Source organism: Passer domesticus, chromosome 3, assembly GCF_036417665.1.
Source record: "Passer domesticus isolate bPasDom1 chromosome 3, bPasDom1.hap1, whole genome shotgun sequence".
NCBI lineage: Eukaryota > Metazoa > Chordata > Aves > Passeriformes > Passeridae > Passer > Passer domesticus.
Window position 1 is genome coordinate 22,939,000 of NC_087476.1, and position 25,095 is coordinate 22,964,094.

The window sequence follows — 25,095 nt, forward strand, 5'->3', positions numbered from 1 at the left end:
TCCCTGCATAGTTCTTTTGGGAATCCCTACTTCATTACTTCATCCCCATGAACAAAGCAATGATCTTGTCTCATTTTTCTTTCTGATGATTGCTCTCAAAACACCAAACTTTTGCAATTTTTAAGTATAGCAAAGGATAATCACTAATGAGACAGACAAGGGGATAGAGTATACCTTCAGGAAATTTGTAGGTGACACCAAGCTGAGTGCTGCAGTTGACACACCTGAAAGATGTAATGTCATCAAGAGGAACCAGAATCTCATGAAGTTTAACAAGCCCAAGTGCAAGGTGCTGCACCTGGGGTGGGTCTGCCCTGATATCAGTTCAGGCTGGGGAATGAGAAACTGAGAGCAGCCCTGTCAAGAAGGACTTGGAGGTGCTGCTGGATGAGGGGCTGAACGTGCTCTGGCAGTGTGTGCTCACAGCCCAGAAACAAGTGGTATCCTGGGCTGTATCCAAAGCAGCCTGGGCAGCAGGGCAAGGGAGGGGATTCTGTCCATCTACGCTGGTGAGGCCCCACATGGAGCACAGCATCCTGCACTGGGGTCTCCAGCACAGGAAGGACATGGACCTGTTGGAGTGAGTCCAGAGGAGGGCCACCGAGATGATCAAAAGGATCATATTAGGAAAACCTGATAGAATTGGGTTTGTTCAGACAAAGTTTTGAGGTGGCTTAATTTGAAATCTAAATGGAGCCTAAAAGGAAAGTAGAGAGAAACTATTTACAAGGGTGTGTAGTGACAGGACAAGACAGAATGGCTTCATACTGAGAGTAGATGTAGATTAGATATTAGGAAGAAACTGTTTTTTGTGCAGTGGAACAGATTGCCCAGAGAATTTGGGGATGCCATGTATATTCAGTAGCAATTTTCTTTCTGATATCCTACTGGAACCTCTCCTGGTGCTGCTTGAAGACATTTCCGCCTGATCCATTGCTGGTTGCCTTGGAATAGAGGCCGACCCCCACATGGCCACAGCCTCCTTTCAGATAGTTGTAGAGAGTGATATGGTCTCCCCTAAGCCTCCTTTTCTTCAAGCTAAACAGCCCCAGCTCCCTCAGCTGTTCCTCACAGGACTTGTGCTTCGGATCCTTCTCCAGCTCCCTTGCCCTTGCCTGGACTTGCTCCAGTGCTTCAATGTCTTTCTTGAAATGAGGGGTCCTGAACTGGACAAAGGATTTGAGGCCTCATCAGTGCCAAGTACTGGGGAAAATCCCTTCCCTGATTTTGCTGGCCACATTAATCTTGATACAGGCCAGGATGCCATTGGTCTTTTTGGCCACCTGGGCACACGTTGGCTCACGTTCAGCTACTGTCAACCAGCAAACCCAGGTCCTTTTCTGCTGGGCCAATTCCCAGCTGTTCTGTCCCCAGTTTGTCTCATTAATGTAGGAATTATTTCAAGTGTTTAAAAACAAGAAATGAGAGGGGTTTTTTGGTAAATAATTTCTAATAATCTACATTAAAATTATCACAATTTTGTTATTTATGACTTTAATATGCATACTCTACTTCAGAAGCCAAGAGAAGCCCATCTTAGCATCTAAGATAAACAGGCAGTCTAATATCAGCATCTATTATTCTCATTTCATTGCTGTTTTGCTTTTGTTTCATAATTCTGGTCACACTAGACTCTCCAAAAAAACCCAGCAGTGCATATATGTGTGTGTTGGGGGTGTGGGAAATAAAGAAAATATTATTTTCTAAATTATCTTCTTGTTTTCTGAAAGACAGAAATGTATACAGGAGGTTTGTAGACAGAAAGGAGGGTTTAAAGAGTGCTATTTCCTGCCTGGTTTGTATTGGGCCTATTATCAAAATTTCTCTTCAAAGTGCTGTATGATCAGAGTCAGTTTTATTATATGGGCTTCACTTAGCCACTGGCTAGTTAGCATTCTTAATGAACTTATTGAGTTGAATGGAGATGAGAACACATGGTTTTCTCTCAAATGCAAATATGAATACAGGAATAATCTGGGATGCCTAGGAGTATACTTTATATGAAGTGGGAAAAACATAAATGTCAAAATCCAAGGCTCCTAATTATGTCAGCAGATACTCTTGTGAACACAAACGGTATGAAAACCAAGGAAATTGGAGAAAAACCAAGTAATATTGGAGACAGATTATCAGAACACTTGTCTACAAAATTTGTTTTACAAGAGAAATTGATTGTGTGTGACTGGATGACAGGAGAGACGATGCTGAACTTCCAGTGCAGAAATTCAGAAATAAGGGCCTGCGGAATTCCCCTAAAATGCTTGAGCATTTCTCATGTTCTATCTGTCCCTTGATCACTACATCCCTGTCCAACACAGAGTGACCAAAACCAGTCAATAATCACAAGGCTCAGTTAAGGCAAGCAGGTAATTACCAGATTAGAGTAAGAGAACATGATTCACAGTTTAACCTAATTACCTGCATCAGAAATATGATTACTACATTTTATAAAGATTTTTCAGTCCCCTTTAATTTGAAAGTTATTGCAGGAAAAAATAGATTAATTTAAGAAGGCAAAGCAGTGAATGAATGTATACTGTAATATTCTTCATCAGTTATTTAAAACTTTTTTAAATGTAGTGAAGTCAGCATGATAAGATGCATGTGAGACTCACCAGAGTGAAAAAGTGAAAATGTATCTGTTCTCAATTTTTTTGTCTTCTCAGAGGTAGATCTCTTTTTTCATCAGACACTGGTCATAGTACATCTTCAAAAAACATATAGGTGTTGCTTCATTGCCTCTTCCATACTTTTGAAACTGAGCCTGTATAAGTGTCAGCAGTGGTTTGATGCATTTGTATGGAGTAGTGTACTATCAAAAGTTTTACAAGTAATGATTTAGAAGATGGGAGCTGGGATGTGGTTCCAAACCAAACAATTCTACAACTAAACAGGTGATAATATTAACTCAATTACTGGTTGCAAAAAGAGCTTTTATTCTAAAATTATTTAATTTTTCAGAGTGAGGACAATTGCTTCCCTTTATTTTCTGCCATAATTAAGTAATTAAGATTATTTTAGGTGGGGATTCCATGGTTTTGGAGGGCAAAAAAAAAAATCTTTTTTAGTTGGCCATCACTTAGTATCAACCTAAAACCTGTAATTAATATGTCCCAAATATGTCCTAATTGGTGAATAACTGGCTTGCTAGCAAGACTCCTTATTGACTTTATATTTAGTATAAGTTCTGTTAAATCGTTTTAGCATTTAGGCTTACCAACAAAATTGGAAAGCTTATGATTTTGAATTGGAAAGCTAAAATTTTGGGTATAAGTATTTTACCTTTTATCCACATGTGGGGGAAAAAAACCCAAAAAAACAAAACCCAAAATCACTTCAAACATGAGTTTGAACCTGCCAGTATTGCACGCATAAAATATCTTTCCTTCTTATATTCTCTTTTCATATTGGCAGAAGCTATTTGTCAGCATTAAAGGTGATCAGGTCACAGCTTGACTTCTTTCCTTAAACAGCTATGTAATGTATAATGAATCACATTTTAGCCCTGTACTACAAAGTTTTCCTCTTCCTAATATATTAATAGGTGAAAAACCTAAGAAAAATCTGATTTAAAGGAGGGCAACAAAGATGATCAGAAAGCTGAAGCACCTCTCCTATGAAGACAGTGTGGGAGAGCTGGGGTTGTTCAGCTGGGAGAAGAGAAGGCTTTGGGCAGACCTCAGTGCAGCCTCCAGTACTTCAAGGGAAGGAGGAAAAGGACTTAGGGAAAGGAGGAAGAGGGATTTTTATACAGGAAAGAGTGACAGGATAAGGTGCAATTGTTTTAAACTGGAAGAGGGGAGCTCTAGATTACATAGTATGAAATTAGATCTTAAATTCTTTCCCCGAGAGGGTTTTGAGGCACTGGAACAGGTTGCCCAGGGAGGCTGTGTGTGCACTACCCCTTGTAATATTCAAGCTCAGTTTGGATGAGGCTTTCAACAACCCGGTCTTGTGGAAGATGTCCCTGCCCACTGCAGAGGCTTGGAACTAGGTGATCTTTTATGTTTCTTCCAACCAAAACCATTCTGTATTTTATTCTGTGATTGTATGATTAACAAAAAAAGGGAACAGTAGTCATTGGTGGGCATGTCTCGTGGCAGGGACTCAGTAATAATTGCTTAATATACAGTAATAGCTTTCTTTTTCCTACAGATATGTCAAGTACCAGAATGTTCTGCTGAAATTATTCAATAATCTTGTTTTAAAAGTTTGAACACTAGCCTGTTACTTTGTGCTATGTTCTAGGTAAGCTTCAGCTGGAATAATGCTACTCTAGGAACCTATATTATTTTCTTCACAGCCACCAGCTCACACACACACAAAACTCTTCTATACTTTTTAGGAAATGGTGTGCAATAAAAAAGGTTAAAAAAATTACATATGTCATTTTCATGGGGAAAGAAAAAATAAATAAGAACTTTAAACTGCACAAAGCTCTTGCTGCTGCAGTGTCAGCAGTTCTGCAGAAAAGTCAATCACCTCATCATTGCTTCACTGTTCTCTTGACCCTGGAGAGATGGAAGACAGAAATGGTTTCTGAAGAAACAATCAAAACATAAACAACAAAGAAACAGAACAAAAACAAACAAAAAATTAAAATGTTGCATATATGATAAATCGTGGCTTGTTAAGATAAAGGAAGTTTAACAGCAAGTGAGAGCTCCAATTTCAAGTTTTACCTCTATGCTTGGATTATGATGTACAGAATATACATATGTTTTATTGCTTGTTGGAGACAGGGAAAAGTGAATACTGTGAATTATTCATATTTAATTCCTATTATTGCTGCTCAATTCAAGAAATCAGAGAGAATATATTGCTATTAAGCACATATTATATATTCTTGTCAGAAAATTTTTGGTAAGCTGTATTTTATTATGTTATATTAGCAACTTTCATCATATGCATTACTGCTCCATTAAAAGAAAACTGTTTATTTCAACTGATATGAGTAATAAAAAGCATCTATTATATTATTAGTTAGGCTGCAGTAAAGTAAATAATGCTTGGAAGGCCTGAGAAGCCATGAAGGGAAGTTGACATTTTAAAATCACTTTCCAAAGAACATATGTATGTCTAAAACAACTGACAGATGTGCATTTACACACAGTAAAAAAATTCACAGCTGCATGTATGTGTCTTTCCATTAGTGTATATAATTTAATTAGCAGGTTTGCTGAGTGAGAGAAAACCAAATTTTCTGGAATCCATTATTAAAAGATTTTTAGGACTATCAGAAAGTTTCTTAGGACTGTCTGTAAAAATCTGAAAAAATTTTTTTTCAGATTTTATCACACAGGTCTGCAACTAACTCTTAGGTAAACTAAGCGTGAGATACAAAAAGAGTAACTTTTACTGACAGATATTGTAACACAGAGATTACAGCATTTACCTATATTTGACATAGGAAAAAAAATTGTATCCTTATGGTATAAACTGAGATGGAGGCAATTGCATATAGAAAGTCTCAGTTCACCACATTTGTAAAATTCATAGTTGTTTGTCTTAACATCCAACACCCCACCCCACTTACAGCCCACCCCACCTCTTCAGCAGCAGAGGTGCTTTTCTGTTTATCCATTCCTGTTATGGTTTCCCTACACCTCTCTATGAATCCCCTATTCAGGAATTCTGCATATAGAAAAAATATATTGTAACAAGAGTTATGCTAAAATTAATGAGCATTTTTCAGATGTGGAAAATAGGTATTGCAACCAACCCTGAAATGAGTTTTGAAATCTATAAACTCTTAAGATGTCTGTTTTGAATTCACTTGTCTGTGGCAGGTAATGATTCTATTGGCAGTCAATAGGTCACTTTGTCAGCTCCCATCTGCCTTTATACTGAGCCTCTTCAAGGCTGACCTATGTCTCTATGACTTGTTGATACATTTCTCCTTTCTGTTTAAAAATATAGCCATTTACTATTTTATCTGATACATATGACAAAGAAAAAATGTCAAAATAAATATTCGCTATCTCCTGGATTACACTGAATATAATGCTTACATATGGAAATGATCCACAAGGAACACATCTGAATAATTGTTGTCTTAGTGCACACCACTTGCCTCTCTGCTTCATTCATGTGAGTTCTACATGCTGACAATAAACTGCATATAGAAAATGAAAATTTCCTTAGAATATAAAATACAAATCAAAAATCTATTTTGCACCTTTTCTCAGTTAAATTAGTATATAGTTATACTTTGAAATCTTCCTCCATCAGCTGATAAAACAACATTTTTGCTTTAATGTAAGTTTCTTTCCATAATATAGAACTGAAATATTTGTTTTAGTTCTAATGTATGGTGAAAGCAATTATCTAACATCTCATTTTTCTGTAGAATTAAGACTATGTTATGCAACAAAGCATTATCATAACAGGTGGCATAAGACTTAAAACTTCTTCTTTTATACATCATGAAACCATAGTCATAGAATTCCAGGTGGGAAGGATCCTCAAGAATTGTATGGTCCTACCTTTCTTGGCAAAAGCACAGTCTAACTAAAATGGCCCAGCACCCTGTCCAGCTGAATCTTAAAAGCATCCAATACCAGGGACTCCACCACCTCCATGGGGAGATTTTGCCAAAAGCTGATGCTTTTCTTTGTAGAAAAATTTGTGTGTCCCTTTGGAATTTGCCCGGAAGTGACTTGTACCCTATTCCCCCTAATTTTTCCATGTGACTCCTTGTAAAAAAAGGGAGTCTCCATTTTCTTTGTAGCCACCCTTTCAGTATTGGAGCATGGTGACAAGGTCTCCCCTTCCCTAGGCTGAACAAGCCCATTTCTCTCAGTCTTTCCTCACATGGCAACTTTCCAGTCACTGATCATCTTTGTGGCCCTTCTCTGGACACTCTCCAGCCTGTCCACATCTTTCTGTACAGTGGGAGCAAAACTGAACACAAAATTCCAGGTGCAGTCTGACAGGCCCTGAGCAGAGTGGGCAATGACTTGATAATCTCTGCTGGGGATGCTGGTGCTGGTGAGCCCAGCACCCTTCTGGCTTTCTTTGCAGGAGCAGCACACTGCTTACTCACATTGAGCTTGCTGCCCACCAGGACCCCCAGGTCCCTTTCCACAGATCTGCTCCTCAGATGGATACATCCCAGCCTGTGCTGCAATCCTCGATGAAATATATATATATATATATATATATATATATATATATATATAGATACAAATATACACACTATAAATATCTATACATAAATTATATATTGTGTGTAAAATCTTGGGTTTTGTTCTATGATCTTTACAATGATAAAAATAAATCCACTGTAGCAATCTTTTAAGGACAATTTTGTGTCACATGTCTCAGAATTACACAGAATTTCAGAATGCTAGTTGGATTTTTTCTAGAAAAATATGAAGATGCAAAATAGCACTTTTTAGTACCTTATCTTCTGTTTATTCCCACTAATACTTTATTTCTCAACAACCTTATAGTTTACAATAGCCTGTGATTACTACCAGGTGTAATTTATCCCTTAAACCAGTATATGCTTTAATAGTGCACTAACCAAAGTACATATACATGTAATCACTCCCTGTTTTGCTTTTCTTTCTCCACAAAAATGGCTTAAACCAATTTATTCCTTTGCCTAATCATTTCAATATATATTTATATGTGTTTCTCTTTTTTTGGATTTTATGATCAATAAGTGCATATTTAGCATACTAAAAGGTCCTTCAGGCAGAGCAACAAAATAGCTGAATGTACTATTCATTTTTACTCAATTTTGCTGTAGCAGCTGAAAAAAAGTGCTATGCAAAATATGGAGTGAGTATTACTTAATTGTTATAGCTTGTGGTGGTGATGTAGATACACAGCTATTTTTAATGAAGAGTTCCAGATTTGGCATGATGGCTAAAAAACCACAATTACCCAAAATGTAGTGGAATATTTTAACTATGGGGAAAAAGAAGTGCATGCCCTGAAGCAGAACTTCCAAGATGGTCTCTTGCATCTGCATGCTGTCAGCTAAAAGACCAATACTATAATTTTCCAATATTTGCCTAAAGAATTGTCTTGAAATGCATAACTGCAGAGGGGTACACCTGTGAATGCTCTTTGTAAAACAAAGGGTATGACATGGGATATGAGAAGTCAATAGAAACCTGTCATTCAAATTCTGCTATGCTAACCTCTGCATGCTGCAAAGCCAACAAATGCTTTTTTCTTCATAATGCCATTTGTGAAGGTAACGGATAGCAAATACAAGCAATGAGAAATAAAATATCTGGTTTATTGTTGCTCTTCCTTGAAACTATTTTCTACTGAGATTAGTACAAAACAAGTAGACATGTTAGATAATGGTAATAAAACCATTTGACTAAAAAAGAAATATTTCTCCTTTTTACAGGTGATACAAGTACTACAGGTCAGCATAAGTACTGTAAATAAAGCCCGCACACTGCATCTAAATCATTGGTAGCTGTGTACTACCTTCCAAAGTTTTCAGAACTTTTTGAACTGAGTAAACAATCAATCATAACATTGTTCCTGTCAAAAATATCCACTGATGATACCCACTAAAATGCAGAACAAATTGATGATGCTCCCACATTTGTTTTAGCACTATAGTATAAATCAGCAGCATATAAAAGGGTAATCAGACAACAGAACTGACAGCAGTGTTTTACAGTACTCAATAAATCTCATGCCTGAATAGAAAATGACAGAGCATCACTGAAAGCACTGTTTGCTTTCCAGCTCTGCAGTCCAGATCTAGCAAATGACTGAGGAACTTACAACAAGACACCAATGAAATGAATGCATCAAAACTTGAAGTTGTGAAAAGCTTCAAATCAAAAAGCTTCCATAAAGCCTCTTTATGACATCAGTGGTATTTGGAAAGATAAGAGACACCAGTTTCTGACCTTTAAAGATCCCTAACTGCTTAATGGAGAAGAATTTCAATTTTGGCAACGTCAAACAATTTATGGCTGAACTCATCTCAGTAAGAATTCTTTCAAAAATTGGTGACTGGTGCCTTCAAGAAAAGCACTCTTGACAAAACCTGAATTCCACCAGCAGAAAAATAAACAAAATAATACTTGGAATACTTCTGTGCTCAGGGCCTTCACCAAAACTGTCCTTGGACTGTGTAAATTTTAAGTACAATTGATGTTACTGATACACATGCTAGGGCCATAAAAATCTGAAATTTGGATTGACATCTTTCTTTGGGAGATCTTGGAGCCCTCCTGTTCTTTTGGCTGGGGATGAACCAATATATGTTCTAACATATCATCACAATACCTATTCAGGAGAGAGAAAGAAAGGTAAAGAGACAGACCGACAGAAGAAATTGGGAAAGAATAAAGGAACCTTACCTCACTTTTAAATTGCCTTGCTGTGGTTGTCCATCATAAATTGACAAAATATCAAAATCTTCTTCGAGGGCAAAAGTATGAAATGACAATTGTATCCTGTTACGCTCTCCTGTGATAATGATCCATGTGCAGTTGGCATAATTTGGATAACCATGAGGAAATCCAGGGCTTTCTATAGTACCATTTGGTCCCTGTACTAAGCCTCCACAGTTCTGACCTGAAAAAGAAGAAAGGAAAATTTGCAGTTGGTTTTCTTTTCCCTCACCCAGTACATATTTTTACATAAATAACTATATATAAACTTATTTTTAAAATATTTTTTCTACATTACAAACAGCACATAAAATTGTATTTATACCATTCTTCTCTTCAGATTAAAAACCCTCATAGTTGGATTTTCTGAGACACTCAACATCTTTTTATGCAATGAATCATTATTTAAGGTTCTGTAGTATTAACAATGTATGACTTATTCATTCAAATGTGAAATTTCAGCATTAGCCTTAATGCCATAAATTCAACAAACTGACAGTTCTAATGGCAAGAGAGTGTTCAAAGCTTTTTGGCAAATGCCATTTAAAAAGTTTATATATAAGTACCAAAATATCAGAGCTTCTGATATTCTGAAAACTTCTTTAACATGAAGAGCAAAATGTAGACATATTGCTTTGTGTTGCAACTAATCAAGGTTTCTATACTTTGAAAACAGCAAAATTTCTGTGATGTAATATTTGTAGTTCCATGTGATTTCTGATAAGAAAAGTGGGGGGTTTTGATCTTTTTGGTGTTGTGTTGGGTTTTTTGGGTTTGTTTTTTTTGTGTTTATTTGTTTTGGTTAGTTGGTTGGTGCTTTGTTTTGGTTTTTTGGTGGTTTTTTTTGTTGTTTTGTTTTGTTTTGTTTTGATTTGGCTTTTTTTGTTTGGGTTAGTTTGAGTTGGTTTTTTTTTTTTTTTGTTCTCAAAAAATAACACTAAGGGTTTACTCAGTAGGCTTTTGTATCTGGCTTGTATATCCTACAGGCTTTGTGAGGGCATGATAGCTCATTAATGGGAAGTCCTCAGCAAGAAACCTTGACTTACAGTGCACATTCTTGCTAGTTTCCTACTTGATTTTGTTAATTCCCCACACAACACTTGTACTGACTTTGAGCTGTAGAGAAGTGTTAATGAAATATTTGAACATAGAAAAATATAAGGACATTCTGTGGACTGTAATGCTTGGATTATTATCCACACTTTAATCACTTCAGAACAAGTAAAATCCTATATTTTATTGGTGTACCTAAACCAGAAGAGGATTTCTGACTGAAATTTTGTTTTTAAGTTCAGTGTGGGTCTCACACTGAATCTTTCAGAAAAGTGCTGTCAATTTTTTGTAGGAGGTTTCTAAATCTTAATTGGATGGATTTAGTAAAAGGGATTTGGTCCTAAAACTAAAGAACTTACAAGTAATAATTTTTTACTAAATTTCAAATATAATAACTCTAATGAAGAGATAAAACGGCTGCGATGATTCAGGAAACTTTTAAAATACAAATCTTCTTTGGTATACTTATAATTTGATTCACCTTAATAAGACATCTTTATTATCCAACATTTGCAAAGAAGGAACCTCTTACACCATGAACTTAGCATGAACATTTCAGTTATGTAGTGTTCACTAAAAATTATCAGCATGCTTGCAGACACTTGCAGATGCATTGTATCCTTCTTCCTACAACCGCAGGGGAAATGTCATACAAATGCCACAAACAATTTAAAATAATTTAATTACTACAGAACTGATGCTCTGAAAACAGAAAAGGAAAATTATAGTGACAGCCCACCACCCTGTTCCTCTAACAAGCTACTTCATGTCTCCAACATTGGTTTCAGTACGTCAATGTACAGTATCCCTTGTAAACTGTGCTGCACAGCTGCTGCACAGCAGCCTTCATAACACTTGGGCATTAAAAGTTTCATTGATAAAGGAGTGCCTCTTAGCAATTCATCTAAAATCTGTCAAAGACAGAACCCCATTTTAGAAGCAAAAATTTGTAACTCTAGTGTATAAAGAATATAGTAGACCATATGTAACTGCATATGTAAATGCAGTATCTTCATTTCTGACATCTGTGGAGACAAACAAATTATGTCCCCAGTCTCTTTGGGAACCCTAGAGCTGGCTTAAAGTAAAACTTTATTAACCTTTATTTTTAAGCTTTAATAAGTTTATAGTTATATTGTTATAAAGTTCATAATATAAATTGTATTAACCTTTATTGTTAAACTCCATATTGCTGGGGTAGTAAGTGAACCCTCACAGCCCCTACATGGCCATGACTTAGCAGCTTCCTTACACAGATTGTTAACTACTTGCAGAAGTTGTCAACAGCCAGTGATTGCTCCCAGTTTTATTCCAAAAGGTATTTTGTAATCCTATTTGTACATACAGGTTATTGTGCATTATTATTTTGGAAAATAAACAGACTCTAATGAGGAATAAGGCAGAATTTTTTTTACCACTGTTTAACCTAAGCATTTCTTACAACCCAGAGACCTTTTTTTCTCCACTTTGCTTTTACTCTGCTATATGTATGTATCCTTCCAGTTCTGAAACTATTCATACACATATTGCCTATTCACTTTGTACCCCAAAAAAATGAGGCAAAGGAGAATCATAAAGAAAAATTATTACTGTGAAATGCAATTTAGGTTTGTTCTTAATTTTATATGCATATAGAAATATATACTTATTTACTAAGTGTTCAGTAAAAAAAAACAAGTAAAAATCCTAGAGAAATTTAGTACACAGTTAACTCCCAGAAAATTCATTACTGTGCACACAAAATTTCAAGAAAGATTTTTTTTCTGAATTAAGCAAACCCAAAAGAGGTTTTAAGAGCTATACAGACCCAGAAAACACATCTTCTAATTCTGTCCCTGCCCAGTTAAGATACAAGCATGTTAACAGAGCAGAATGTAGGAAAAAAATGCCAGCTACTGTCTGTATAATACCTATTTTGTCAATATATGCAAGTGTAAAACCTTAAGAACTGTCAAATATTACAACTCTTCAAAGGAGTAAAATTCATCATCAAACCACTTAAGAGAGCTTCAGTTGGAGGATATACTTGGGGATCAGGAACAAAGAGGCTTAGGGTGACAGGTAGCAGCAAATTAGATAAGAGTTGAGCATACAATATGCCACAAGAAATAATGCAGTTTCTGATTGCAGAGACGCCACAGACCAGTAAGATTACACTGATGAGATTAGCTAAGAATGTTTTGTTTCTTATGTGTATTTTAAGAGAGGAAAGAATCATCAAAGTAAAGAAAACAAACACATTAATAGGAAAATGTTAAAAATTATCAGCAGAGATTAAGTAGTTCTGCTGGGCTGAATGTAGACTGAATATCACTGAATGCATCCCAAAAAGGTCTATTCCTACATTTTACTTCAGTTTTGGCCCTTGTGTCAAATAATAAAATAAATATTGCCATTTGTCACAAGATGTGCAGTCACTGATTGAGTACAATAGGAGTACGCTGAATTGTTTTAATACCAAAGGTGCATTAGACTGCGATTATTTGTATGACACCACATAAGTGTTTATATGAGTATAAACTATGCAGCTATTATTATTTTTCTGTTATACGTTGTGTATAAGAAGTTATTTCTGGATGGCCTTATGATATAAAAAGTGTATTTTAAGAAAACTGATGCTCTTGGGTTGTAGTTGAAAAATATTTCAAGTGATAATATTTAAAGTGAATAAACAGCGTTATTCTTTATTTACAAAGTTACTTTGCATATCCTGTACCAGTCCTATTTCACCTGTTCAGGCTCAATATTTCTCAGTTGTAATCCCTAAGTGAGAGCCAATGAAGATAACAAAATACTGCAATTTTGCCCTAAATACTGGTATCAAATGGGTGGTAGAATCACTAGGGATCAGTATAATTTTAATACCGCATTGCTGTAAGATTTTTAACAAACTTCAAAAAATAAAAACTTAGAAAACACTTCCTAAAAAGTCTGATTTTTATTTCCCTAGGCCTTTAGGTTTACTTATCACATAGTCCCCCTATACAGACTTCTCACCCTCTTTACCATATTCATTGATTTCTTTTTGTTTGTTTGTTTGAAGTTTCAAATGCTTCTACACAAAAACATGCAAAAAGAAGTACTTCTCTTCTTATAATTCATAAGGTAGTCTGTGGAAGACTAATACATATGTATACCTATACATATTTATATAATAAGAGTTAGGAATTTTTGCAGGATACATGTATTTTGAACAAGAAAACTATAAAATGCATCAAAACTAACTCTAGTGAAGCCAGTGCTGCTAAAAATATTTTGATAAATCATGATAATGAAAATGAAGTCATGTTTATTCTTATGACTGTAAGTGGCACTTTCCATTCTGCAGCTACACAGACTGAGAAAATATGTCTAGCAAGATTGGATCTTCCTCATAATTTGAAATAGTTTCTTATATGAATTTGCTGTATTAGTAAATTTAATAAACAAGAACATCTGCACTCAGCCAGATCAAAGGCTCAATACCTTTTCTCTAATAGCAAGTCAAAGGAGGGAATACTTCGACAAAAAAATATCCCTCCCATTCATGAGCAGCATCTCAGGAATTTCTTAAAAGGAAGACGTTCCAGTACCCTTGTTTTTCTGTTTAATTGTCCGTGATATTATAGTTCTTTACAAGCTTATATCTGAGTCATCCTCTATATGTCTATACTAACTTCTAGAGTCTTTCAGGTATTGTAGAGGAAATCCTAAAATAAAATAAAAAACCACATTTTTTGTGTTTGCTCAGCATTTATCATCTGTTAGGTTAATTTGACACCCCCATAAGTTTATGCATGAAAAGAAAACATACAGATGATCTTTTCCTATGCTTTCTATGCCACATAGCATCTCAGAGACCTTTGTCATGTTCCAGCTTCTTTTATTTCCAAGTTCAAAAGTTCCTTTTCATATTGTTGTTCTTTGCACCTAAGTGATTTTATCACCTTTCTATGACCATTTTGATGCTGTGTTATACCCTGCATGAGACAGGGATACCAAAACTTATTGTAATATTCAAAATGTGTACACATCATTTACACAGTAATAATTTTAATCCTTTCCCTTCTTCTCCCACTAATTTAATATTTTCTTTTCTAAGGTAAGTAGTAGCTTGACATTTTATATGACTATGGATTATAACTAAGATTGATTTTCTCTGGAATTACAGTGAGGTTGTAAACTGTCATTTTACATTAAAAAGATGTGATTTATTAGATTTGCTACAGTTTATTCTATGTTATTTCATTCATCTACTCTGAATTTTATCAACTACTCCAACACCCCCTTACTTGATCACATAAGGCTATTTTTTGTAATTCTTCACAATTGCTCCTCATTTCCATTAACTCATCACTTCCTATCATCACGGTCACTTCATTGCTCACCCTCTTTTGTAGAACACTTATGAGCGCCCTGAACACACATGCCAGAACAGATTTCTTTGGGATGCCATGGTGACTCCTTCCTTTGTAAAAAAAATCCATTTTCTCCTAAGGCACAACTTTTATCCAACCTTTCAGCAATGTATAACTTTCTTATGCCCTGCCTGATTTATTTCCTTTATAGCTGTTACTGGGGAGCTTTGTTCAATATCTTCTGGAATTCTCATGACCTTTATCCACATTCAGGTTGACTCATTCAGAGAACTCCAGTAGGTTTGAAAAGCATATAATTTTAAACTTTTTCTTCCATATGTCATATTTAATCATGTGTCAGTCAATTTTTTTTTCCTTAACAGAGTTTCCTAACACAAATTTCAGGTGTTCTGGCCTTTATACCTTAACGCCCCTTGGTCCCTTTAAAATATGGACATCTAAGGTGAATTGAAGCTGGAGATTACTTTTGCTGTGCAGCAATTTTGTTTCCTGATTGTCTCTTAAACTCTGGATAATACATGGTGCTTGTGACATTGCTTGTTTATTTTGTCTGTTTGTTCCATAACCTGTTCTACCAAATTTTTGACTTTAAACAGAGGCATTGAGGAATTTTCCACAGACAACAGTTCAGGCATGGCAATTACAAAGCATATATATTTTTGCTGTCTTCCCTAATCTTGCTTTTATGTTGTTAGTTATTGGCCCAGCAAGAATTTCTTGCAGGGTACTTGCTCCACCTGTGTTCAAAAGAGGAATAATTTTTAGTTTTACAGTGCTGGCATGCAATACTCTTGGACACTAATATTTTATTTCCAGAAAAACCTTCACAGAGGGCCCAGCAGCCCCTAAATCTTACTGGGATCTCATTGCTTTCACTTATTTTACCTTGGGATTATCTCCCTCTGGCACAAAACAGCACTGACCACTTGCTTTGGATATAAAACAGGATGAATCCTCTCTCTCTTATTCTTACTTGTGAGGCCTTAATTATAGGAACGGATGGTTAGAGCCTTCAAAGATTTTAAATCCTCTCTCCTTCACAGAAAATTCAGACACCCATCTCTCATGGCCCCAGAGCACCTCACACCCGCAATTTTGAATGCTTTAATTCAAACATGTGCACAATTGCAGAACTTTGTTACTGCAGTGTTAGCCACAACTGAAATGACTTTGAGCAGCAAAGTGCATGACAGCAACAGCTTTTTAAATATGACTTAAAAAAAAAAAAAGATAAAAAGCAAATGTTCCTGATAGTGTAAAGTGTTATGTACACACAGAACAAAAAAGGTTTCCTGTTGAACTACAACAGAAAACTACAGATTTAAATTCTTGCCCCTATCATTTGAGACAGTGAAGCAGTAGAGAGCTGTAAGATGTGAACAGGTAGTTTGCACAGCTCATTTCAACCATCTATTTTTCTTTTCACTTATGTTTTTATATTCTCTCTTTGTATTTTCTCTCCTCCTGAGCACTGTGTAATCTGCCAGCACTTCGTACCTCCACTTAGACCTGCAGGCCCTGCAGCCCCAGCCATCAGTTGGTTGTGCTCTGCACTGGGCCTTCATCACTTCTTCCTCATTAGTATAACCTCAAGGCACTTTTTGACTGTCTTACTACTCAGTAAAACTACTGTTTCCTAAATAACTTCAGTCAAGAACAGAAATTTCAAATGGCCAGAGAGGCAAAGGCACTATTCTTTGAGAACTGTTTTAAATAGCATGTAGCTTCATCAAGTGTCCTTTAAAAATCCATAAAAAAACTTCCTAACACCATTACGAGGCACTTTCCAGGGAATTAATCAAATCAGAAAGTACTGAGATCCTTTTAATTTAGGCATCATTGAAGATTTATTCACAAGCAAGCCACAATCTTTACTGGCACACCTAGAGCATACCCCAGCACAGAGATACCCACAAAGAGGGCACCTGCCTCACACCAGAGCCTGCTTGCTGTGCCCACCATCACTTTCCAGCCTCAGGGAGAACTGACACCACAGAGCTTCAGTACTTCAGATATTTAAACATACTCAAGACAGTCCTGGCACAATATGAAATGAGAATAGTGTAAATTTACTTATTATGTTTTTGCAAGACTCAGGCAAAAATAGTTTCAAGAAAATTTGTAAGATTTTTTTCAAAATTATTTGATCTGAAATAATTAATGTCTGGGGGCCAGTGACTGGGACCTCAGTGAGTGACAGCCTGTGCCAGCCCCAGATGGGACCACGCCTGACTGCAGTGCAGCACCAGGAGTCAGGGCAGGTGTGTGAGTCTGTGGGTGCTGGTGAACATCTGGACAGATGTGGTGATGAGCAGGGGACAAGGAGAGGAACAAAGGAAGGCTTCTTCAAGGACAAGACCCTGGGATGGGTGACTACTGCAGCCCAGGGAAATTGTAGTCAGCTCCGTGTGTGGGTGAGTGAGTGGAACACAACTGCCCCAGGGCTGAGATGGGAAATCAAGTGAAGCCACTGGTGCTGCCAGAGCTCATGTGAGTGTGTCTCACTCTGTTCATTCATGCAGCAGCTGTGTACATCTGTACCTGGTGTATTCTTGTGTTCTGTACTGGGAAAAACTGCTCAGCCTTGTCACCGCCTGCATCTGGGAAAGAGATGGGGCAGCCTCACCTCTGTTGGCTGCTGGATTCAAGAACACTATCAGCTGCTTCTGAAATATTAAATATTATGTATCTTGGCAATAAAGGTAAAAAATAGAGGGTAAATGGCAGCTAAATTACAAAAATTAGATGGATTTCCTTTAAATACAGATCTATTCAAACCCTGCAATTTTTGACTGTGACCAGTCCAGGACCTCTATGGAGTCCTTCTCACATGAGATGCTTGAATGCATGTAATAACCTTAAATTCTGATGCAGACATTCACAAGGTTACTGGAACTTCATCAATCTATAAAACATTTTAAATTCAGACCTTCTAGCCACAGGATATATATTCATTGATTGTACTGATGAAACTACAAGGTGGTGTTTTTAAAATCTCAGTACTATGAGCTAGCTTTTTGGACCATTTCCTATGTATACTTAAGTCTTTAACCAGAATTCAGCTGAAATAAAATTTTCCTAAATGTTAAAGATTAATATTACTGTTCTGCAAGAAATTCAGAAACAATTTTGCCATAATGCTAGCTTTGCTGTGTACCAGAGCAAAACATCTTAAATGCAAATATGTGAAAGTTTTTATTTTAATGAAGTTCTAAAAGCTGAAATGTATCTCATACATAAACTGGATTATGCTGCCGTTACAAATTGAGAAAAAGGTATCTCATATTCTCTTTTTAACACTGGATTGCCCAAAAAGACCAATAAATCAGAATTCACAAAGGTTAATGGGGAAATAAAATATGCGATAATATTGTCTCTGTAGGAAATACTTTCTTTTAAAAAAAGGCTTTTAATACTCAAAAAAAAAAAATCCAGTGTATAACACTATGAACTCAGTGCCACTGGTTAGTAGAGGCAAAAACATATAATAAGACCATAATAAGTTTTTCAAGGCTACAGCTTGGCAGTGCTTCCTTGTGACACAGCAATAAGTTCTTAATTAAAAGCATCTAGATTATATGAAGTTGGTTTATCCCTTTTCCTTTGAAAACATATATTTTATCCCAGAAAAGCAAAGATCTTTGCATACTCTTCTTTCTTCCTTTGAATTCAGAGATTTATCAAAGTGAAGGAAAGAAAATGCATCAAAAAGAGAGGAAAGCAAAGTCCTACACCAGATTTGAAATATGTAGAAGGTAGTGTTGAAAAAGTTATTTTACAGAGAGTATGACGCTATATTTTAAAATTCTGAGCTAAGTGTTGATTTAGTACCCTTGGAAAAAAGATTATTCTTCATAGATGCAAACTCATTCTGCAAAAGGGGACCACTGAGGACAGGTTGGATTTTATTTTTCTCCTTTTCTAAGATAAAATTAAATAAATTGAGGTTTTATGTAAACATCACTGATACAGTTGCTTAGCAACAGCTGGTAGAATTAGAGAGCATTGTACAGCTCAGGTGGGTAAAAGGGAAGTGCTTATTTCATTGTTTGTGAAATACTCAAACAATAAAAGAAACACTCTTCTGAGTTTCACTGGAACAGGAGCAACACAACTGTAGGCAAACTACTCTGAGGATTTCTTTACCTCTCTTCTGCCAGACTCCTGGAACATACAGGGTAATTGTCTGTACCAAATCTGATCACTTCAGCATTGTCACCTTGACTTCCATTTTTTATTGATGTCTTTTATTGATGCCACTTTCCCAGGCCACTTCAGTGACAGCCTTGCTCTCATGTCAGGATCTTACAGCAGCTTTTCTTTTTATAATCTTTGCCACAGGATGCCTACACCATAAGGCTGAAAAGTGTACCATAGTTCAAGCAGTTTGGTTTTAAACTATTACTAAAGAACTTATTGTCAAAAGGCCTAGTTCTGAAGACCAAGAAAAATCAATCTGTGTCATTGTAGCCGCTCCATGAACATTGTCCACATTAACTACTTTCTCTTCCCTGAAAGTTATTACTTTGTGCACCTCTTCTGTAATCCAGAAGGCTTTTCAACGTTATTTCCCATTGTCCACATGTAACCAGTCCAGAAAAGGTTTCATATTTGTTCATTCCTGTTACTTGAATTCATCCTCTTTGCATTTAAAACAGAGTGGAGTCAGCTGACATCAACTGAGAAGGAAAAATACTATCTTCCAAATTAAATGGCTAAATCATAATGAGGAAAAAGAATGAGTGACAATAAATTTTTCAATAGTCATTAGAGAATTTTCATTTTCAAAGACAGAAGACTTATTTTTAGAATTTAATTTGGAAAGATCAGATGACATTACATTAGGGTTTAATGTTAAAACCATCACTTTGTTAATAAAAGCACATTTTGCAGGAAGAATTTTATCCATAACATTAAAAATTATATTTTATGGTTCTATTGCAAGAAATCAGGAAACATTCCTCTGGACAGGTGCATTATTTCTATGCACATAATTGTGCTTCTTATTCAGATGTGAATTTTATACAAATCAGAATATTTGCACTGTGCAATGCATATACAAGAAAAAAGAATAAAATTTAACATTCTAGCAGAATGCAGTATTGCAGCATTAGCAAAATTAAATATAATCAAAACTGGTAAAGGGGCAACACTTGCAGGCATAAAACAGAATTTACACACACAAAATATATAAAATCTATGACTTTCATTAACATCATCAAAGATGGAATTATGCAGCATACATACAGTCCCTTGAAATTATAAAATCAAAGTACAGCTGTGTGAGACATTAATGAATGGAACTGAAATGATGTTTTTATTAATCTTAATCACAGGAGTTTTAGTACCTTATGTTTTGTATCGTACATATATGGTTACACAGTATTAATATCTTATTTTAGTGGGGCAATGGGATGGCATGAAGGGTGATGCAGGTGCTGTGCCTGAGTCATGATGTCAGTAGCTAAGATTTATGCACAGCTATTTCAGACTGGACTAGTTAACCACCATCTTGCAGCATCAATAACACTCACAACTGAAGGAGTAACTACAGGTGTGATTCAGCATTGCTCCAATCCTTTGGCCTTATCTACATGAATTCAAAGTGGTGCCAAATGCTGCTAGTCTGATTTGGTGCCCCCAGCTCACACTGGAGTAAAATATGTAAGACATAAGATATCTTTCTGCTTCATCACAAGATCTAGTTTTACCTCTCCCATATGAAATAGAATGTTTCAGTGTTAGGTTTTCCACTGTGTAAATCTCAATAAATTATTTATATTTGTAAATAATAGCAATTAATGTTGTGAACTGTAAGAAAAGTGCAATCAATATCAGCTTTAAGGTACTGCTGATTAGAATAATATATTAAAAATTGTGTATATATAGTATGTCTATTTTATCATTAAACACCATCAGCCCCTGCAAATGATTCAAATATGCTACAGAAATAAAAGCAGAATTCAAATAAATTAAGATGCAAGAGGATGTTTATGATATCACATAATTAAATTACTTCACCTAACAGTGCAACACTCCAACTATATAATATAAAAGTTTTTCATGGAATTATGGTGGATGCTGTTTTAAAATATCAAATTGAAAAAATAACCCAAATATTCAACTATTGATGAGAGGTAAATGATATTAAATGGAAGAAACTGAACATATTTCAGGCTTTTCATGCAGTCTGTGCCCCCACATAATATGTCTACATCACAACACTCAAGCACTATTTCAGGGACTAGTCGTGAACTCAATTTCTCAAAGGGATTTTAAATCCTTGATTAAGGCATAATTGAAATACGCAGAAGAAATCTACTCTTTGCAAGAATATTACAAGAAAAACCTTATTATGTTCATTTTATGTGAAATAATGTACAAAAGAAAAAAGCTGTCTGCATCACTGACTCATCCTCAGGAACCCGTGTGACTGACAGGAAATGCAGAGCCAGAAGCAGCACAGCAAGTAGATGATATTCATGTTGGCACTGCTAAAGCTGGTTGTGCCAGGGTGGGTGAAATGTAGGCTGATCTGCCATGTCAGGACTGTGTCTGTGGTGCAGAATTGCTCTCAGGTCTCTGAGCTATTCTAATGTCCATAGGCACTGCTTCCACAAAATGATGCGGAGATTCTCTAGAATGTTTTTAATTTACCACTCAGAGGAGATGCCTTTATGGTTCCACACGTATTCTAATGCAAACAATTTTCTAGACAACATACAAATACAGCATTGTATGTTCTTTCTCTAGGCCTAAAATTGCTGGCTTTGATGTTTGTGATAATCAAGTGACCTGACATTAAATAAAATAGTTGAGGTATGGGGGTGATGAGTATTGGAAGGCATTGATCTTGAGATCCTAGCCTTTCTAAACAGTAGCACAGTTTATCTGACTATGGAAGTGTACAGGGCTGTTTTCATACATCCACTGAAGTCAATGCCAAGGAATCCACAGATCCCAGTGGCAGATAAATCTACTTTGTAAATACAGACTCTAATAATTTACATTTCTGTAGGAGAAGAAAATCCAAATGGGAAACTATTGGAATGGCTCAACAGAAGTGCACATGCCTTTGGGAGACTGCACATGGCCCTTGACAAGAGCGGGATAAGAATCTAAAATATTGGCTTTCACTTATGTTACATCAGATTGCCTTATGTCATGTTGTCTCACATCTCACCTGACAGGCACATTTCTATTACAAAACATAAAAAGACAGAGAAAACAGCAGTGATTTGAAAACATGTTGATGTTAACTAAGGTGAATAGTCAATTAGAAGAGAACATAAAACAAGATCTAATTAGTTAAAAGATTCTTGCCCCTAAAAATAAAAAGCATTATCAACTCCACAATTTTTAAATGAGTAACTATGCATTATTAATTCAATGAGCACTGTAATAGTTATTAAACTACAGCTGTATGATTTACTTTTGAAAGTCTGAAAGTTGTCACTTCTGTCATGCCCTTAGCCCACCTGACTCTCAGTTTACTCTTCTATCTACAACTTTCCTTACTCAGGGGGAACGTGATCAAATGTATGTTAAAAACTCTGAACATATGGCTCCTGTGGTAGAAATTCTAAAATGAAATTGTCCACAATGGCTTGCAGGACAGACAGCAAAGTGTTGTGTGATGCTTCAGCTATATAATTGATTATTTAAATTTATTATTTGCTTTATCTGCAGCCATACAATTTCACAGAAAAAAATCTGAAGTATTGCTGTATTTTGAAAATGAATTTAAGATTCACAGCATTGTAAAGTTTATAAACAAAATCTGGTCATGAAATACCACACCTATTATATATAAAATTATTACAAAATTAAGCAAATATTGTTTGCAATCCCTGTCATTTGATATAACAAGGGATTCCATGATTACACTTATAAAGTGTTTATTCTGTAGGCTATGAAAACAACTAGACCCTGCAAACAGAACATCAAAGGTCATACATAAAATTATTACCACAGAGAATTACAGTAATTGAAGAACGAGACACACACACACACCCCCACCCCACATTTCCCTCAATTTGGGCTATTCATTAAAAAAAATCTTCAAAAACATTTTTATTATTCAATGTCTTTGACTTATCTCAGTTATTTATTTTCTGCCCTCTTTAAGCCAACTGTCTTTGTGTCACACTCTGCGGATTTTCAGTTGATACAAGCTGGCATTTCTTCACGAGCTACATCACAACAGATCAGCTGTAACACTAGTTGAATTTGCAACTCCTACAATGATTCGATTCTATTCCTTCCTTCCTTCCTTCCTTCCTTCCTTCCTTCCTTCCTTCCTTCCTTCCTTCCTTCCTTCCTTCCTTCCTTCCTTCCTTCCTTCCTTCCTTCCTTCCTTCCTTCCTTCCTTCCTTCCTTCCTTCCTTCCTTCCGACACTTCCTTCCTTCCTTCCGACACTTCCTTCCTTCCTTCCTTCCTTCCTTCCTTCCTTCCTTCCTTCCTTCCTTCCTTCCTTCCTTCCTTCCTTCCTTCCTCAAATGCTTTTTTGGCAATGACATTTTATTATTTACTCTCTAATCTGATCTTTTTAAGGATACTCTACCAATTACTTGCTATTTCTATGCTTCTGAGACAAACCCCTGTATACATGACTAGTAATCAAAGCAAGTGCAAGGAAGAGGTCTGTTTACTGCATTTGTTAAGTCTTTCCCCAGATTATTTATGTGTTTAGTTGCATGATGGATTGAATAGATACTGAATTTAGCTGTAATTTCACTTGCTTTTGCTATGTGAAGAGCTGCAGGGAGACTGTGATATTGAGAAATTCCATTTTTGGCACAGGTACAGTAGTGCTGTGTCAAAGGCCATCTGAATTTTGCACACATAGCAATGGGTTCCAAGCTACCTATTAGAACTCAGCAGAACCATCGTGGAGTAGCTGGACTGTTGAAGTTATTTTTTCATAAAACCATGAGAGTCAAAAGTCAGCCGAATACTCAAAATTATTAGAGGAAAAATGAGAACTGTCACTAAAACCTGTTTAAGTTTACTGCCTAATTTGTAATATGTACAAAAGTTCAAACCCACGATCTTATCAGAAAAGGTGTAAACAGGAATTACAAGGATGACTAAAAGCAGGAAATAGGTTCTGCACAGGGAGTCTAAATATACTGATTTTTAAATCTGCAAAAATGACTGCTGAGGGCAAAGGTGGGAGAGGTCCATGGCATGACAGGGTAAGAAAAAGTATGTTTCTGTCCTGTTTTTCATTTCTGTTTTCACTCCTCAAAACACTCCTGCAGATAAGTTCATACCAAAAGGAGGTATATTTTTCAACTAGTGTATAGATACATTAACATAATTTTAAACAGAAATATAAACTCAGCTCTACCAAGTAGGAGTTATCACTGAGGAGGAATAGACCTCCAAGCATCAAAGGTCATCCATGTCAGATTCTAAATAACATCCAATTAATAGGTTTTATGTTTTAACAGTTTGGTTCTCTTCTTCATTGAAAGGCTGCAACAAGCTGCACATTATTAAAGAGAATATTAGCCATTCTTACCCTTTGCTTTTATTGCCTTCATGGAAAATATTTACAGACCTCTCTATATTGGTTCCCTTTTCTTAGTAAAACCTTTACCTTTTTTTTTTCTCAAATGAAAAGAAGCATTATTAATAGCCAGGTTGATCAATAGTTACAGTAGCTGATCAGTATTAATAATGACAGTAGCTGTTACTGAATTTCTTAAACTACATATTTATAGCAAAGTGGATTTTCCAATTTCTCATTAAGCATTCATACTATGTGAGCTTTAGCAGGCCTAATATTTGTGTTAAACATTTTTATTATTGTTTGTCTCAGTAGGAAGCAAGTGAAAGGAATGCACATGGATTAGACTGCCACCATGAGACTATACTGAGCAATAATTTATGAGGAAGGAACAATAGTTTGTAAGGATATAACAGTTTGGTCCTTGATTTTCACAGACCCTCTTCGCTAAACATCATTTATTAGTTTGCAACACTCTGCCTAATTTGTACTGAATCTTCCAGATATGCCATCTTGATGCATTTACAGACACTCTAAGTTGTAGAAGAACCTTGGAAACTTCTTTTGGGATGCTGGCATACACATAAGAATGATATAACTTCTTTGCTGGACTAGCTGGACTATCAGCAAGTTAGAGAAGGCCACAAAAACTTTTAAACACCACAGTAATTTTTCTGAAAGTCTTTCCCCACAAAGACAAGAAGTTTTATGAATAATGAAGAAAAAACCCACACACTCCTCGCATAAAAGAACAAAATTTTTGATACTACAGGTCAGCTCTTCAATCAGCTA

General features: G+C 35.9%; 1 protein-coding gene across 3 annotated transcripts in view; it reads right to left on the reverse strand.

The window, feature by feature from the left end:
- CSMD1 (CUB and Sushi multiple domains 1) overlaps positions 1-25,095 on the reverse strand; it is a 1,052,894-nt gene that overhangs the window by 828,473 nt on the left and 199,326 nt on the right. For all 3 annotated transcript variants that reach the window (XM_064412131.1, XM_064412130.1, XM_064412133.1), the window contains exon 2: positions 9,345-9,561. In XM_064412131.1, the coding sequence (XP_064268201.1) occupies positions 9,345-9,561 (217 nt within the window). The remainder of the gene's footprint in view (positions 1-9,344; positions 9,562-25,095) is intronic.